Here is a 14576-nt window from a genome sequence, read left to right as displayed (position 1 = left end):
TTTTTTCTTTTCCTCTGCATCGTCCGGTTAAAAATTAAATTATGGGGTTTTACATGCCAAAACCAGTTCTGATTATGAGGCACGCCGTAGTGGGGGACTCCGGAAATTTGCACCACCTGGGGTTCTTTAACGTGCACCTAAATCTAAGTACACGGGTGTTTTCGCATTTCGCCCCCATCGAAATGCGGCCGCCGTGGCCAGGATTCGATCCCGCGACCTCGTGCTCAGCAGCCCAACACCATAGCCACTGAGCAACCACGGCGGGTCGCATCGTCCGGTGATTTCATGCGTGCGTGCTTTACGTGACAGTCTATTAAACTGCAGAACCAGCCATTGATTAAGGTTTAATTTGCAATAAGTTCTCTATTTATAATGAAGGAAAAGGAAAGTGGAAGAAAAGTCAATTTGTAATCGGCGGTGGCCGAACGAATAACCTCCGCATGACACGCGTGGTGCTTGCTCTACCGATTCAATAACCATGACGGCTGACCTTCCGTGGCGCTCTCTTGTGCATTTACGGGCATGTATTCATAACCGAGCCATTGACTCGTGAAGCTTAATCGAAAAATTTGACTCTCACCTGTATTGCGACGTGATAACAAGTAACAACCTGTAACAATATTTCATTCCCCAGCTCAATAAAAAAAAAAAAGAATTGCCTATGCCTTGGCTTCGTTGGCTGCTGGAATTGTGTATGATGGCAGAATAATTTATGCCGACTCGCTGCTCTTCACTATAATGAAGTCGGGCTTAGACACTATGTTGTTGGATACAGAGCCAAAAGCAGGCCCTGAGGACTCCTTTGAATACAAATGTTTATACCACCAACAACAACGTGCTTGTACCAAGACAGGATAGATAGCTTGGCGCTAAATGACCATATACAAAGGGCGTTCGGAAGCGAACGACACTGGAGGGAGCCTATTTAAACAGGATAATATAAGATAATTTCAGAAAGAGCGTCAGCCAAAGCTAGTACGTGGTTCCCAATTTCTTTGTTTAAATGAAAGCGTGGAGGCAGTCCTCACGCAGTACAATTGCAATAGTGGCTTGGCAACCTTGTTGTCTGTGAGCCATCGCCTATATAGCTATCGGCTTGACTTGTTCTCAGCATTTGCAGCTCTTCCGAATCGTCTCTCCAGTAGCCCTCCCTCCTGGGCAAAGCCACAACGGGCGGTGAATGCCCCCTGTAGATGCTGCAGAAGCAAGCACACTTTCTTTGGACATGTGCACGGGGTCCACAGATGCTGGACCCTAGGTCCAGGTGACGGCAGGTGTGAGGAACGCCCTCCAGCCTCTATTCTCTAAAGAGAAGCTTCCTCTACCCGAGAAGCGTTGCAGGGAAAGGAATAGAAACACGCAACAATTAAGGCGAGTTTGTCTGAACGGAAAAGTCATTTTTGGGCTAAAATTTTTTGCAGTTTACGATGAGGGATTTCCCGCCTAAGAGCCCGGGAATCGGCCACGGCAGAGCGTGCATACGTACCTTCGGGTTCTCCCCGTACAGCATAGGCGATATCAACCGGCCCATCTCGCTGAAAGTGTTGAAATCGGGCTTCAGGCCCAGTAGGCGGCGCGCTGTCTTGTAGTCCGGAATGGCGTGGTCCCTCCCTCGTTGGATGTTCACCGCCATCAGGTCGCGCCGCGAGAACTCCAGCGGACCGAACACTCTCCCTGCGATCAATGTCCAAAAAGTTCGGCTGAGGATAGCTTTGACGAAAAAAGGCGGCAGACTGAAAATTCTCCAAAGCTTCACGTTTTGTGCCAAGTTTTCGAGGTCGTTGATAACTTAATACGAAGCTGTAATCGGCTGACGTTCTTTGCGTGCGTTAAGCAGCATTTAGAGTTAGGCTTGTTGGTTGTTCCTTGTTACAGTGGAACAGCGCAGGAATCTGACGAAGACGAATTGAGGCACAAAGAAGATACTTCGCTGTGTGTGTGTCTTCTCTTTGTCGGGCTTGGTCTTCGTCAGATTCATGCGCTTTTTGCTCGTTAAGTGTGAAAGAACACCAGTGTTTGTACCATGCATCCAGCACTCGTTTCACGGTATTCCCAGCTTGATTTTAGGAGCAACATGGTGCATCTCCTGGAGTAATGTTCGGTACCCAGAGTCACCCGGCGACCTCCATTACGATGTCCTTTATAGCCAAACTGCAGAATTTTAACGTAAATCACAATGTTATTGTGATTACGTCCACAAGTTTGTTGTCACTAATTTGCTCACACTCATCACTGCTGTGCCTGGCCTGCTTATTGCCAAACTTCTCAGTCATCATTATCAATGAGTGCGTTTGGAACTCGGGAGCGATGATCCAGTAGATTTTGACTGCTCATGAACAGCCTGTTTAATAAAACGGATCTAGGACGTTTGGCGAAGCACTCAACTCACCCCGCAAGTCCTCGACGATGACGTTGTCTTCCCGTTCCGCGGCCTGGGAGCTCAGGCCCATGATCATCGGCTCAATACCGCCGTCCACCAGAGCTTCCTGGGATGAGAACCTCATGTAGTGACAACTATGCTCACAAACGAAGACTACCTCTCCCAAGACCGATACTCGCTGACTCTGCAGCCTGCTTGCAAGTACGAAAACCATGGCAACAGCAGGTTTCGTTGAATGTTCGGGTTCATTCGGATTGCTTGACGCAAGTAATTTGAGTCAGCTCGCGAATATGACACCATCCTCGGGTGCACATAAGAATTATTGTTTCTATCCATGATTGGTCTTTCCTTTCTGAAAACGAGGGCCGTATCCTCGGATGATCGCTTTCGGGAGTAATTTCACTTTCGCGAGATTTAGCGTGACTATAGCGCCGATTCGCATTGGCGCCTTCGAGCCGGAGCATTATTGGCACTGAGCCAACATAAAGTTCCATAATCATTGTATAGTAAATAAATCACCACGTAGGCAAGATAAGCAATATGGATCGCACTTTTCATTGATACACGCTTCGGCAATCAATAATTTCTTTTTAAAATTACACGTTATCCACACCGGTCTTCGCACACCCATAATGGGTATGAGCCAGAGGGCTAAAGTATAGCATCAAGAAGCCTATCCTGCTTAGTGGGTACGCGCCATAAATACGGATCGTCATCATCATCAACAAAACAACAACAGCCGCAGCTCGAATATCTCGGCACGGCGGCCTAGCCGCGGGGGCCACGCGTCGGGGGCAGCCATGACTTGGGGCGCCCGAACGGTGGTGTGCTCCGCGACGATGGTCGTGCTGCTGCTGCTGCAGCTGGCCACCTTGCCTACGGCGGCGCCTACGCAGAATCCATGGGTCGCCGTGAGGTCCACCAATGCCACAGCCAAGGCAGCGGCCGACAAACGGCGGCTGGTCGGCAGCGACACCGATATCCTCATCGACCACGACGACGACGCCGTCGTGATGATGCCGCTTCTCGTCGCTTTGGTGGTTTTCATAGCCCTCTTGTTCCTGATGCTCCTGATCCTGCTCTGTTTCCTCCTGACGCGTTTCTTCGAGTCCTACACGGCCACCAAGTACCACCGGCTGCACTGCTCCGAAAACTCGGAAACCTACGAACGCCGCCGGCACCGCAGCCGGACGGGACGCGCCAAGCAGTCGCAGGTATTCACGTACGTCGACCTTTCCAACGCGGAGTGCAGTTGCCTCGAGCATGGCGCCGAGGGAGAGAAGCAGCAGCAGCAGCAGCCGCCTGCGCCGCGCTTCGCCGTCCAGTTCCAGAGTGCCACCAAGGTGGACGTGAACGACGGGAACGCGCACAGGGAGCGCCAGGGAGTGCCGGCGCCGGCGCCGCGCAGGAGTCGCATGGCCACGATGGGCTTGCCCTCCGGGGAAGATGACACCGCAGAAGACGCACAGCCAATGCGACGGACGAAGACGGAGGAAAGAAATGCCAACCCACTTTCAGTATCTGCGAACGCTCCGTCGGATCGCCCCGTCGAGTCGCCGACGCTGCGAATGTACGCGGAAAATGCTGCCCGAGGCTCGCCCGGGGCTCACGGCGGCGACTACGTTGAGGAGGCGGACGAGTTCGACACATATCGGGAGCGCTGCGCGCAACTCAAATCTGTGGTGCCGCAAATGGAGATAAACATTCGCGACCGCTGCATCAAGAGGCACCCGAGCAGCGCAGTTGGCGGCAGCCGCAAATCGCCTAGAAAGCACAGTGGCGCTGATCGTGAGATTGAAATGGCCGTGACGACTCACATGACCGAGTCTAGTAGTATGAACTACCCGGACCTACATATCTCGCACCCATCTGAACTAGTTTCGCCACATGGACCGTACGATATTAGCTCGGACAACCATTCCAGCCCGTTGTTCAGCCCAAGTGGATTGGTAGCAAGCGCGCCGGCTAGCGGTTCCATGTCAGAACATACCTCCCCGTTTAGAGCGGAGAATTCGGGTGTATCTGGATACGGTCGCGACCATGACAATCGCGCGTACGATGAAGCAGGCAAGGCAACAACTAAAGGTGTGACTCAGCAACAGTGTCCTGAAGTCTCTTCTACTTCCGCAGGACACAGAAAGTCACACACGGTGGCGTCCCCGAGCAAGTCTGGGGATATGGTCAAAGCTCTAATGGAGTTACCTGACACCAGAGTATCACCCCGCGATGGCATCATCGTGAAATCTAGCAATTCCGCGAGACTTCGGGAGCTTTTCGAACGTGAGGCAGCGAGAGCCCGACAAGCTGATGTGCCAGTACGAAAACCAGCAGAGGGGTCAAAGCCGTCACTGACACCCTTAAAGATCAACACTTGCGTTACTTCAGAGATATCACCGTCACCGTGTTCTTCTGAAACGCAGAGCCCTAGCGTGAGCTCATCTAAGGAGCTGGCGGTGCAAGTTCCACAGATGATCGCTTACTTCGACCGGGCGCAGGCGGGTAAACCATTGAAGGCGAGCTTCGAGGAAACCGCGGAATCTGAAATGGCTACTAGATCTCCATCGTTGGTTGCCTCGTTAACGACACCTTCCGAAGTGGAACCTCCCGCACCTGTGAAATCCACCGGAAAAACGATGGCGAGCACCGGGAGAATCAAACTTCCACAACCTCCAATAGAAAGATCCAAGAAAGAAGTACATGTGAAACTGCCTGACGAAGAGTTAGCTGCGAGAAGCGAGTCGTCGCAGCCACCTCGGACACGGCACGACGACCAGAGCTCCACTGAGCCGTTCAGTATTGACGAATTGTCCCGTCAACGAGCGTCAGCGTCGGAACCGTTCTCAGATACTGACATATCTTCTGACCATGTAGACGCAAGGAAATACGAAGTTTTCCCGCCATCTGTACCTCCACGGTCTAAGTCTTCATTTGTTTCTTCTGACGTTCAGTCTTCGAAAGATACTGTGGTGTCTACCGTAGGTGGTGAGCGCTCTGCGCTGAGTGCCGTCGCAGAGGAACGTGAGGTAAGCGAGCAAATATCGTCGCAATTAGCGAAACCGGATGCTTCGCCGCGCAGGCAGAGTGTCGACACTTACTCCAAGTCGGACGCCCCATATGCAAGGCAAGACAGAGAGTCAATGGCCCACGCAGACGGTCATGACATGCCGTCCAGGGATATGGCAGCTGTGGTGAGTCCCTTTGACAGTCCGGAGTCTGGAGCACATATTTCTCCCGAAACGCCCTCACATGTCGAAAAAACATCAGTGGCTCCCATTAACTCTTTCCCGCTGAAAGAGGTAGACTACACACGACCCGTTGCTGCAAAAGATAACCTGATGCAGCCTTCCGCGCAGCCGTATGTAGTTGTCGAAGGAGGCACGTCTGCTAAGGTTGCACAGCGTGGCGGCGACAGCGAGACCGGCATAAACGAATCAGTGACAACTGTTTCCACGCAAGACGTAGACTTCCCACGAAAGCAAGACATGGCACCAGTGAGATTAAGCGCTAAGGAAGATGAACACTCTTTAACTCTGAAACAAGCTTTTGAATTTCCTTTGAGCTCTGAATCTGTGGGTATGGCACGACGAATAGAAGCACATGACGCCAAGGAGAATATAATTTCTGATCTAGCTCAAACACTTACTTCCGACCAACGTAATGTTGTTCTAGACAAGGAAAACCAGACGACCTTGAGGGATGAGGGAGACCTTCCGGCCAGTCAACAGCAGGAGCCCATCACCACTGTCGCAGGACGGCGACCTGATCGGCAACTTGTTACCGATAAAGGCTCACGCATTATCGACGAACAACAGGCTCATTTGCCGACAGAACCTACTAAAGCGCAATCCGAAGTCTCAGAAGTGCCAATTGTACCCCATAAGCGTGCATTAATACGCACAGAAGAAGCTGACAAGGAACATGGAGAGGTCACAAGCTCCGGTGTGCGAAATCTTGAAGACCGCCCAGTCAGACAAGAGGTCCAGTCTAGCACGGAACGGCCTCCTGCAATGTATAGCGCCCCTCCGCAAATGATCCTCCGTACATCGGTCCCAAGTTCTCGGAACCAAACGGACGCTGAGCTCGCTATGAGGGCAGAGCACAAAGTGCCAGGCGAGACAACTGAAGAACGTGTCAGAGATGCAGTTTTAGCGCAGGAAAAGCAGATTACCAGCGCAGGAAATGAGACACGCTTGGCGAGCAAGCCTCACGTCGGCTATGGTGGTCTAGATCAGAGAGTCCCACATCAGGTTCGAACCGTTTCGAGAGACTCGCAAAGTGCGGTCGGAGCATATGACAGTAGACGAAGAAGCCTTTCAGAAATAAGTCCGGCTTCTGTTCCAGATCGCACTACGCCGTATCTTCAAAAGGACGGCATGGTATTGAGTCATACAGAGCATGAGGCTCCGGTGGACCACAATCAAATATTTGACGTAGACGTTCTGCAAACAGGGGTCGCAGGAAAGCAAACTGGTTCGGCTAATGAGCCTATCCCTCGCGGTCCGACAGAAACATATCCCAGGAAGAGCACTACTGTCGCAAAGCCGACGGCTTTGGAACAAGAGGCTTTTGCCGTAAAGGGTTCGCCGTTGCTCAGTGACCAGCGTGGTGCATCGGTACCAAGTTCTCGGAACCAAACGGACGCTGCGCTCACTATGAGGGCAGAGCAAAAAGTGCCAGGCGAGACAACTGACGAACGTGTCAAAGACGTAGTTCTAGCGCAGGAAAAGCAGATTACGAGCGTAGGAAATGAGACACGCTTGGCGAGCAAGCCTGACGTCAGCTTGGGCGGCCTAGATCAGAGAGTCCCACATCAGATTCTAACCAACTCGAAAGACTCACAAAGGGCGCTAGAAGAATATGACAGTGGAAGAAGACGCCTTTCAGAAACAAGTCCACCTTCTGTTCCCGATCGCAGGGCGCCGCATCTCCAAAAGGACGGCATGGTATTGAGTCGCACAGAGCATGATGCTCCGGTGGACCGCAATCAAGCACAGTGGACTGACACAGATAACCACACAGAGTACATTGCACTCGACGGCACTCCGCGTCCGAGTCTTGGGGAGAGACTTGTAAAAGAGCCCATAGCCCCAAGTATGCAACGACCACCCGTCATGTCAACTACTCCACCGCAAATGCTACTTCATGGTCCCATTCCGAACTTTTGGGATGAAACGAATGCCACCGTGGTGTCGAGACAAGAGTACAGAGTGCCGGGTGAAACGGTAGGAGGACCGTTCAAAGAAGTCGCACCCGTGCATGCTAAGCCAGTTACGAGTGAGAAAGACCAGTCGCCTATGACGCAAGACTCAGACATCGGCATTGGAAACTTGGCTCAAAAAGGCTCTCATGGCATTCGACTGAGCGATAAAGACTCGGGTGGACCAGTTGCGCCTTATGACAGTGAAAATAGGGGCACCTCGGAACCAGTTTCGTCTTCTTATGACAGTGAAAGTAGGAGCATCTCGGAACCAGTCCCATCTTCTGCTACCCAAGAGTGGATGCCGCCCCACAAAAGAGATGACAAAGTGTCCAGCCGGGCAGAGAATGGAGTTCCGGCTGACAGTAAGCGCGAGGCCGACATCAGGGACCTGCGAACAGAACTCACAGACAGACATGTCGGACCAGTTAGGTTGTCGACTCCTTCAGTTCCGACCGAAACGTATTCGAATACAAATGTGACCAGTGCTCGACCCGCGGCCGCGGAAGAAGAGGTTATTCCCGGTAATCAGAGGCCGCTGTTGACAGTGCGGGATGACAAAGATTCGCGTGAAGTGGAGAACGCTTCAGGACCAAGCCTCAAAGACAGGCCTGTCCAGGTGTCCGTTCCTCCTAGCAGAGAAGGGCCTCCAGTCATGGACATTCCGCCTCCAATGATGCTCCTTCACGGTCCCCTTCCAAACTTGTGGGGCGGAAAAGATGCCCTCATTTCGAGAGATGAATACACAGTTCCGGGTGATGTAACTGGGGGCCCTTTCTCTGCTGCAGGCAGAGGTCCCTCAGATGACACTGACTCCCCTGAAAGCCCAGGGCCACAGTTTCCGGCTGATGGCCGACGGAACGTGGCAGGCTCAACTGCCGCCGAACAAAAAGGTAACATGGTGAAAACAGCGAGGCGTCGGAGTTCCTGGGCTGACTCCTTGCCGTCGCGGCCGCCCAGCGTGGCGCGATCATTGCATTCTTCTGTAGAGCTTTCGCATCCGACCAATGGTAACATATCGGACGCACATAGTACGACCACGTTCCTGTCCGACACAATCTCTACGCACGAGGGTGGCGATAAAATAGTTACGCCAGAGCGAATACAGTCAGACGTTTCAAGGAGTGCTGTATCCCCAGTACAAGGCGTTGTATCTCCTCCGAGCGGAGAGATGGTGCGGGCTTTCCAAGTGCAGAGATGTCTTCCCCCATCACTGCGCGTGATCAGGGACCCATCTTGTCAAGAGAGGGCCAGACCTCATCTGCAGAAAGCCGAGAGCCGCAAGAGCGGGAAGACAGCTTATCGAAAAGGAAAGACATTGACGTCGACAATAAATTGCAGCCGCGATCAGACAATGACGTGACTGCAGAACCTTTGGCAGCCTTGGAATCTCCAATTACGAAACCGATGGCAGTTATTAGCCCGATGAAATTGCCTTTAGATGCTGCTCACAACAACAGTCTCATCACGTCGGCACCATCGCCGGAAAGCAACAGTGATTGATCCTCGCAGGCAGCAACAGATGTTCTCCGCAGAAAGAACAAACCAGGATTTCACATCGACTGCAAGAGCTAACGGACACGCAACGCCACCTGCCAGTCGCCCGCTGGCCGAACTAGGCTCAAAGCCACTAGTCGGCGTCAGTGCTGATCGACGAGAACTAGAGGCGGACGCAGATGCTGGTGCTCGCCAAGAACAGAACCAGCCTCCTGTGGAAAGGTCGAGCCGAGAATTATCACCGACCGAAAGGCATCCAGAGGAGCTGACTTCGGCTCCTAAGCAAGCTTTGGCACAACCGGTCTCACAGCTCCCAGCTACTTTGAACACCGGTGTTCGTGGAATAGAGGTGGCACCGACCCATGATCCAGCAGTCGCTTCTCGCCCTCAGCCAAAGTGGTCTCCCATAGAGAAAAGGAAGCAAGAATTTTTGGCGAATGCGAACCGTAGCCGGCAGCCAAAAATACGTTCTAGCCAGGCCCTAGCAGAACCAGTTGAAGAGCCACCAGTTACGGCTCAGAAGCGCGAAATAGCGAAACCACACCCGGGCCGAGAAAACATGGACGCTCTCCGACACCCGAAAGGGTCTCCTATGGAAAAGGCTGGCCATGAATTGCCGCCCCCAGATGCGCCCAACAAACAGCTTACATTGCTTCCTAACCGCGCTGTGCTTCAGCCAAGCTCTGAGAGACCAGTCGTCGTCAGTGGCAACCAGCGAGAAATAGCCACTCCGCCGTCGCGCCAAGTGGGTGCAGATTCTAGCCGCCAGCCCAAGTGGTACCCCATGGAAAGAACGCCTCAAGGATCGCCGTCGAATGGGAGGCTGCAGAGACCGTCATCAAGCAATGTTATGACTCAAACACCACCTGTAAGACGACCCGCCAACGTCAAAGCAGACCGCCTGCGACTAGTCACCCCGCCGAGTCCCGAGATAATCATCGACGAACTGAAGCCACCTGCAGTTCAAGCAGTGGCCGGTTCAGGCACCGTCGTAGCTAGCACCAGAGACGACCGTGATGTGGCTCCAACCCATGACATCGCAACGCCTTTGCGCATGATCAGGCCGAGCGAAAAGTCGGAACACAGAACGTCCGTGGCGCCCCTGCAAGCGCATCCAGCTCCATCCGATGCGGCGACCTCGCAACCAGTGACAAAAGAGGACAAGGCAAAGAGTCCCGACGTGTTCTTCGCGACGACGTCGCCGGTAACGGCGCATGGGAGCAAAGACTTGATGCTCTTTAAGCCCGAACAGACAAGTGAAGCGCCGGAGGAGGCGCCCGAGAAAAAGAGGACGAGGAAGCTTAAAGACAGTCCCGCTGTCGAACAGGCAGATGAGAAAGATCGAGAGGATCAAACGACCGAATCGAAGAAATAAGCAAGCGCTTCTTACCTGAGGGTTCCAGAAGGAGTTGCACGTGCGTACACCGCTTACGCTGTGTCTTTGTCCGTCCATCTCGAAGGTGACGTTGCGCACCGTACAGTCCGAAGCAGGACCCCTGGAAGAATTAATAGAAACACACCGGTATAACTGCCGTCATTGAATCTTTGGGTGGCAGAAAAGTGAGATGGTCAAGGATCTGACCTCCTGTAGCCACCCGACGTCACCAACGTATGCCCAAATCTCATGGCAGCAGACTGGAATTCCGTAGCAATCCCTGGATCGATGCTGGAGTCCCACCCTAAATAGAACGGTGGTCAACATGAGGCATCGCTGGCAACGCAAGGATCCCTCGACTTACCATTGTATGCAGGCAATGGGGACCCGAGCCATTCAGGAAGCCAGTCGTTCATAATTATGTGCTGCGCACACAATAAAAATTATTTTTCATTAGCTTCATTTTCAAGTATTCTACATGTGCCATTGTTATTCAGTTTTCGCTCGACATGGCGAGTAAAATGCAAACACAACAGATAAAATAGGTACTTTCGATGTGTGTCACATGCGAAGCGCTGCCATTAGTCTCGTTGAATAGCACCTTTCCTATATTTCTAAACGCCCACTTGTGACCACTTTACCAAAACTAAATTTTTTTTTCATTGCTGAGCTCAGTTGCAACGATTTTATCCTGATCATTCTGACTCCCCCCTCCATAAAAAAAAAAACCTTATTTTACGCTATGCTTAGGGTAATGCAAGGTGCCGTTGGGTACCTAACTTCTCTGAAACGCCAAACACCCCCTCCACCCACCCCACTTCCACTCAACCTTGGAAGAAGGAACATTGTCCCGTGCATTACCTGGTGTACTGCGATGACCAATTTCCTGGCTTCGTTGAAGATACGTTCCTCGTTCCACAGCTTCAAAGACGAGGAGTTGTTCGACCCTGCGTTCGCTGTGCCGAACCTCTGGCACATCCTCTCTGCTACGGCGTTGTGGAATCGAAACCACAGTGTGCCCATGGTCAGCAGGAAAGTGTTTTCATTGCCTCTCGGATTGCCCAATCCTGCAGGCGCGCGAGGAGAGACCGTGGGAAAGAAATACGTCGTGACTGTCTTGGAGTCTATTTTTTTTCTAGTTTTTTCGTGTTGTTTCTTGGCCGCTCATTCATCGAAGTCGTCAGGCTACCAGAAGAAATCGGTGCTGTCACACGCACCTATCGAAGCAACGACTCACGCGACTCTGCAAATTCAGTCTTCCTCTGTATTTCCAAAAGGGCTACCATCATTAGGAACTTCAAGATCGAGTTCTGCACGAGTCGACTAGCGCAGAATCGATAAGTGATAGAGCTGTACACCTGTGGCCAGCAAAGCAAGACCAGAAGACTGCAGAGCACCGGTGGTTGCGTCCAACATCACACTTCTCCCGCAAAATAACCCCTGGAATATCTTTTATTACAGCGATAGCTTCTATGGGCTCACTCCCCTAGTCGTTTTGATGTCCACTGGTGTCTATCGCTGCATTCCTGAAATTCCTTGCGATAAATTACAAATAAAAAAAGCTTCATTTTCCAGTGAGCATTTGAACTCCAGACCAACAGATGGACAGTCGAACAATCTATCTCTCACTCTACCTTTTTATTTTATTTTAGGGTATATATTACTGTGTGTAAAAATGGTATATGTACAGGAACTATATAACGTATTGCGTATGCCGAAGCTCTTCTAAAATGACTGGAAAGCTAGCAGTACATACATAGAAAATTAACGTCATACAAGCTAACCATTAATCGCACTGAAGACTAGAAAAAACGATAAAGCCAAACACCTAACCAAAAGTGGATATCAATTCGGTCGACAATCATCTAGATCATACATGTCATTCCCGTAAACTTTATCATCTGACCGAAACGTATACTTTCGAAGTTTGGAAAGAAACCTCGTTTGAAGAAACATTCGCCATGGAGCTGAGATTGGACCAGACCCCTTCTGTAAATTGTAATTTAGACAACGTTACTTTTAGTCCTGACGCAATTCACAGCCGAAATATCAAAGCCATCATGGGTAGGAGTTACCTTTATATGAAGTAACAGCAAAAGTGCTACGTTTAGTTTACGTAACGCTTACCGTGATAAGAACGATGACGCAGAGCGTCGAGGTTCTTTTTTTTTTTTTTCATTACTCGCTTGCGTTACTTTTCCTTCAACTGTTTATCATGCCCCTCCTTTCGGACCGCACGGCCACTATTGGCATCGGAGAGCTCCGGTCTGACGTCATCACACTCACAGGTAGAGGAACGCCACAGGGCTCGATCCTATCGCCCACCCTCTTCAACGTGGCTATGGCTAAACTGCCCCACTTACTAGACCAGATACCCACCATCCAGCACGCTCTCTACGCCGATGATGTTACGATCTGGGCAAGCCAGGGATCAGACGGTGCCATCCAGGATGCTCTCCAGGAAGCTGTGCGTGTCGTGCAAAACTATGCAGCCGCAGGCGGCCTTACCTGTGCAGCCGAGAAGTCCGAATTACTCCTCGTGCACAGGCGGCGCCGCAGAACCGACGAATCCCCGAATATCTCTCTTTTTTTACACGGCAGCCCTATCCCTCAAGTAGCTAGACTCCGTATCTTAGGCCTCCATATTCAATCTGATGGCAAAGCCTCGCACACTACACACCTTCTGGGTCAGCAGATAACACAAGTCACACACATGATACACCGCATTACTAATCGTAGAAGAGGCCTTCGCGAGAAAGATGTCCTCCACATAGTACAGGCTCTGATAATCAGCCGGCTCACCTATCATCTCCCCTATCAGAATCTCACCGTTGCTCAGACTCAGAAGATGGACGTCCTTCTACGGAAGGCAGTGAAGGCGGCTCTTGGGTTGCCTCCACATGCTTCCACAGAACGCATTCTTCAGCTTGGCATCCACAACACCGTAGGTGAACTTATTGAGGCTCATCGGAACGGTCAGCTGCAACGTCTCAGGCGCACCCGTCAGGGCTGCGCTATTCTCTCTCGTCTTGGCTACCCTGTCCCTGAGACACCCACACAAGTCCCACAATATAACCTTTCTCCTGCTCTACGCGCTAACATTCAAGTAGCTCCGATTCCCCGCAATATGCATCCCGAGCGACACGCCGGCCGGAGACGTGCCCGAACTCAGGCCCTGGCACGCATTTTTGGAGATGGAACCACAGAAACACCGGTTCTTTACACTGACGCGGCCCGCTACCCAGGGAGGCGTGCCATGTGTTTAGCTGTCATTGACAACACAGACGCGCTTAAGGTGTGTACCACAGTTCTCACAGCGGACAGCGGCTCGGCAGAGGAGGCAGCTATTGCCCTGGCCATTGTCCACGCCTCGATCCTTCCCACATATGACTCCCCCATCACCATAGTGACGGACTCGCAGGCTGCCTGCCGGGCCTTCGCGCAAGGACTTGTGACTGCACACACACATCGAATCCTCTCCTCTGTCCCCCCTCCCACGCTACGCAGGGTGCGTATCGTCTGGACTCCTGGACACGCCTCTCTCCATGGTAATGAACGCGCTAATGCGGTCGCCCGAGGTCTGACTGGCCGGGCACCATCGGAAGAGCTGTCCAACCCAGACGACGCACCGGCAGAGCCCCTACACTATACCGCGACGCTCCAGTACTACCGAAAGGGCCGCCATAACTATCCCCCTCCTCATCCTTCGCTTAATAGGGCAGATGCCGCTGCCTGGCGGCAACTGCAGACCAATTCATTTCCGTGTCTCCAGATGCTACATCTCTTTTATCCCACCCTACACCCTTCCTACTGTCCCTACTGTGGGGCCAAACCCACGGTGTACCATTCTACATGGGAATGCCCAAACCCTTCGGGTGTTCCTCCTATACCCAACCCTACCGTTTCCTCTTGGGAGTCTGCGCTGCTCAGCACAAGCCGGCAGGAACAGCAATGGCTGATCCAGCGGGCTCGCGAAGTCGCGCATGGCAATGGAGCCCTGGACTGAGGGCCCCACTCATTGAGGAAGAATTTCCTACTTGTTTTCCAAATAAAAGTTTATTCTCTCTCTCTCGTCCAATCCCTGGCCGACCGCCGGAGTGGGCATGCGCGTGACCCGTAGAGAATGT

At 52.1% G+C, this 14576-nt stretch overlaps 1 protein-coding gene across 1 annotated transcript in view; it reads right to left on the bottom strand.

The window, feature by feature from the left end:
* Window positions 1-14576, bottom strand: part of LOC119442650 (dual oxidase 2) — a 58351-nt gene that overhangs the window by 34209 nt on the left and 9566 nt on the right. The window contains exons 6-11 of the mRNA XM_037707606.2: window positions 11311-11516; window positions 10814-10874; window positions 10657-10753; window positions 10465-10570; window positions 2390-2486; window positions 1487-1674 (exon numbers count right to left, since the gene is read on the bottom strand). Of these exons, the coding sequence (XP_037563534.1) occupies window positions 1487-1674; window positions 2390-2486; window positions 10465-10570; window positions 10657-10753; window positions 10814-10874; window positions 11311-11516 (755 nt within the window). The remainder of the gene's footprint in view (window positions 1-1486; window positions 1675-2389; window positions 2487-10464; window positions 10571-10656; window positions 10754-10813; window positions 10875-11310; window positions 11517-14576) is intronic.

The sequence above is a fragment of the Dermacentor silvarum genome, chromosome 2 (assembly GCF_013339745.2).
Source record: "Dermacentor silvarum isolate Dsil-2018 chromosome 2, BIME_Dsil_1.4, whole genome shotgun sequence".
NCBI lineage: Eukaryota > Metazoa > Arthropoda > Arachnida > Ixodida > Ixodidae > Dermacentor > Dermacentor silvarum.
Note: the sequence above shows the minus strand (reverse complement) of the source record. Positions and strands in the feature narration are given on the sequence as shown.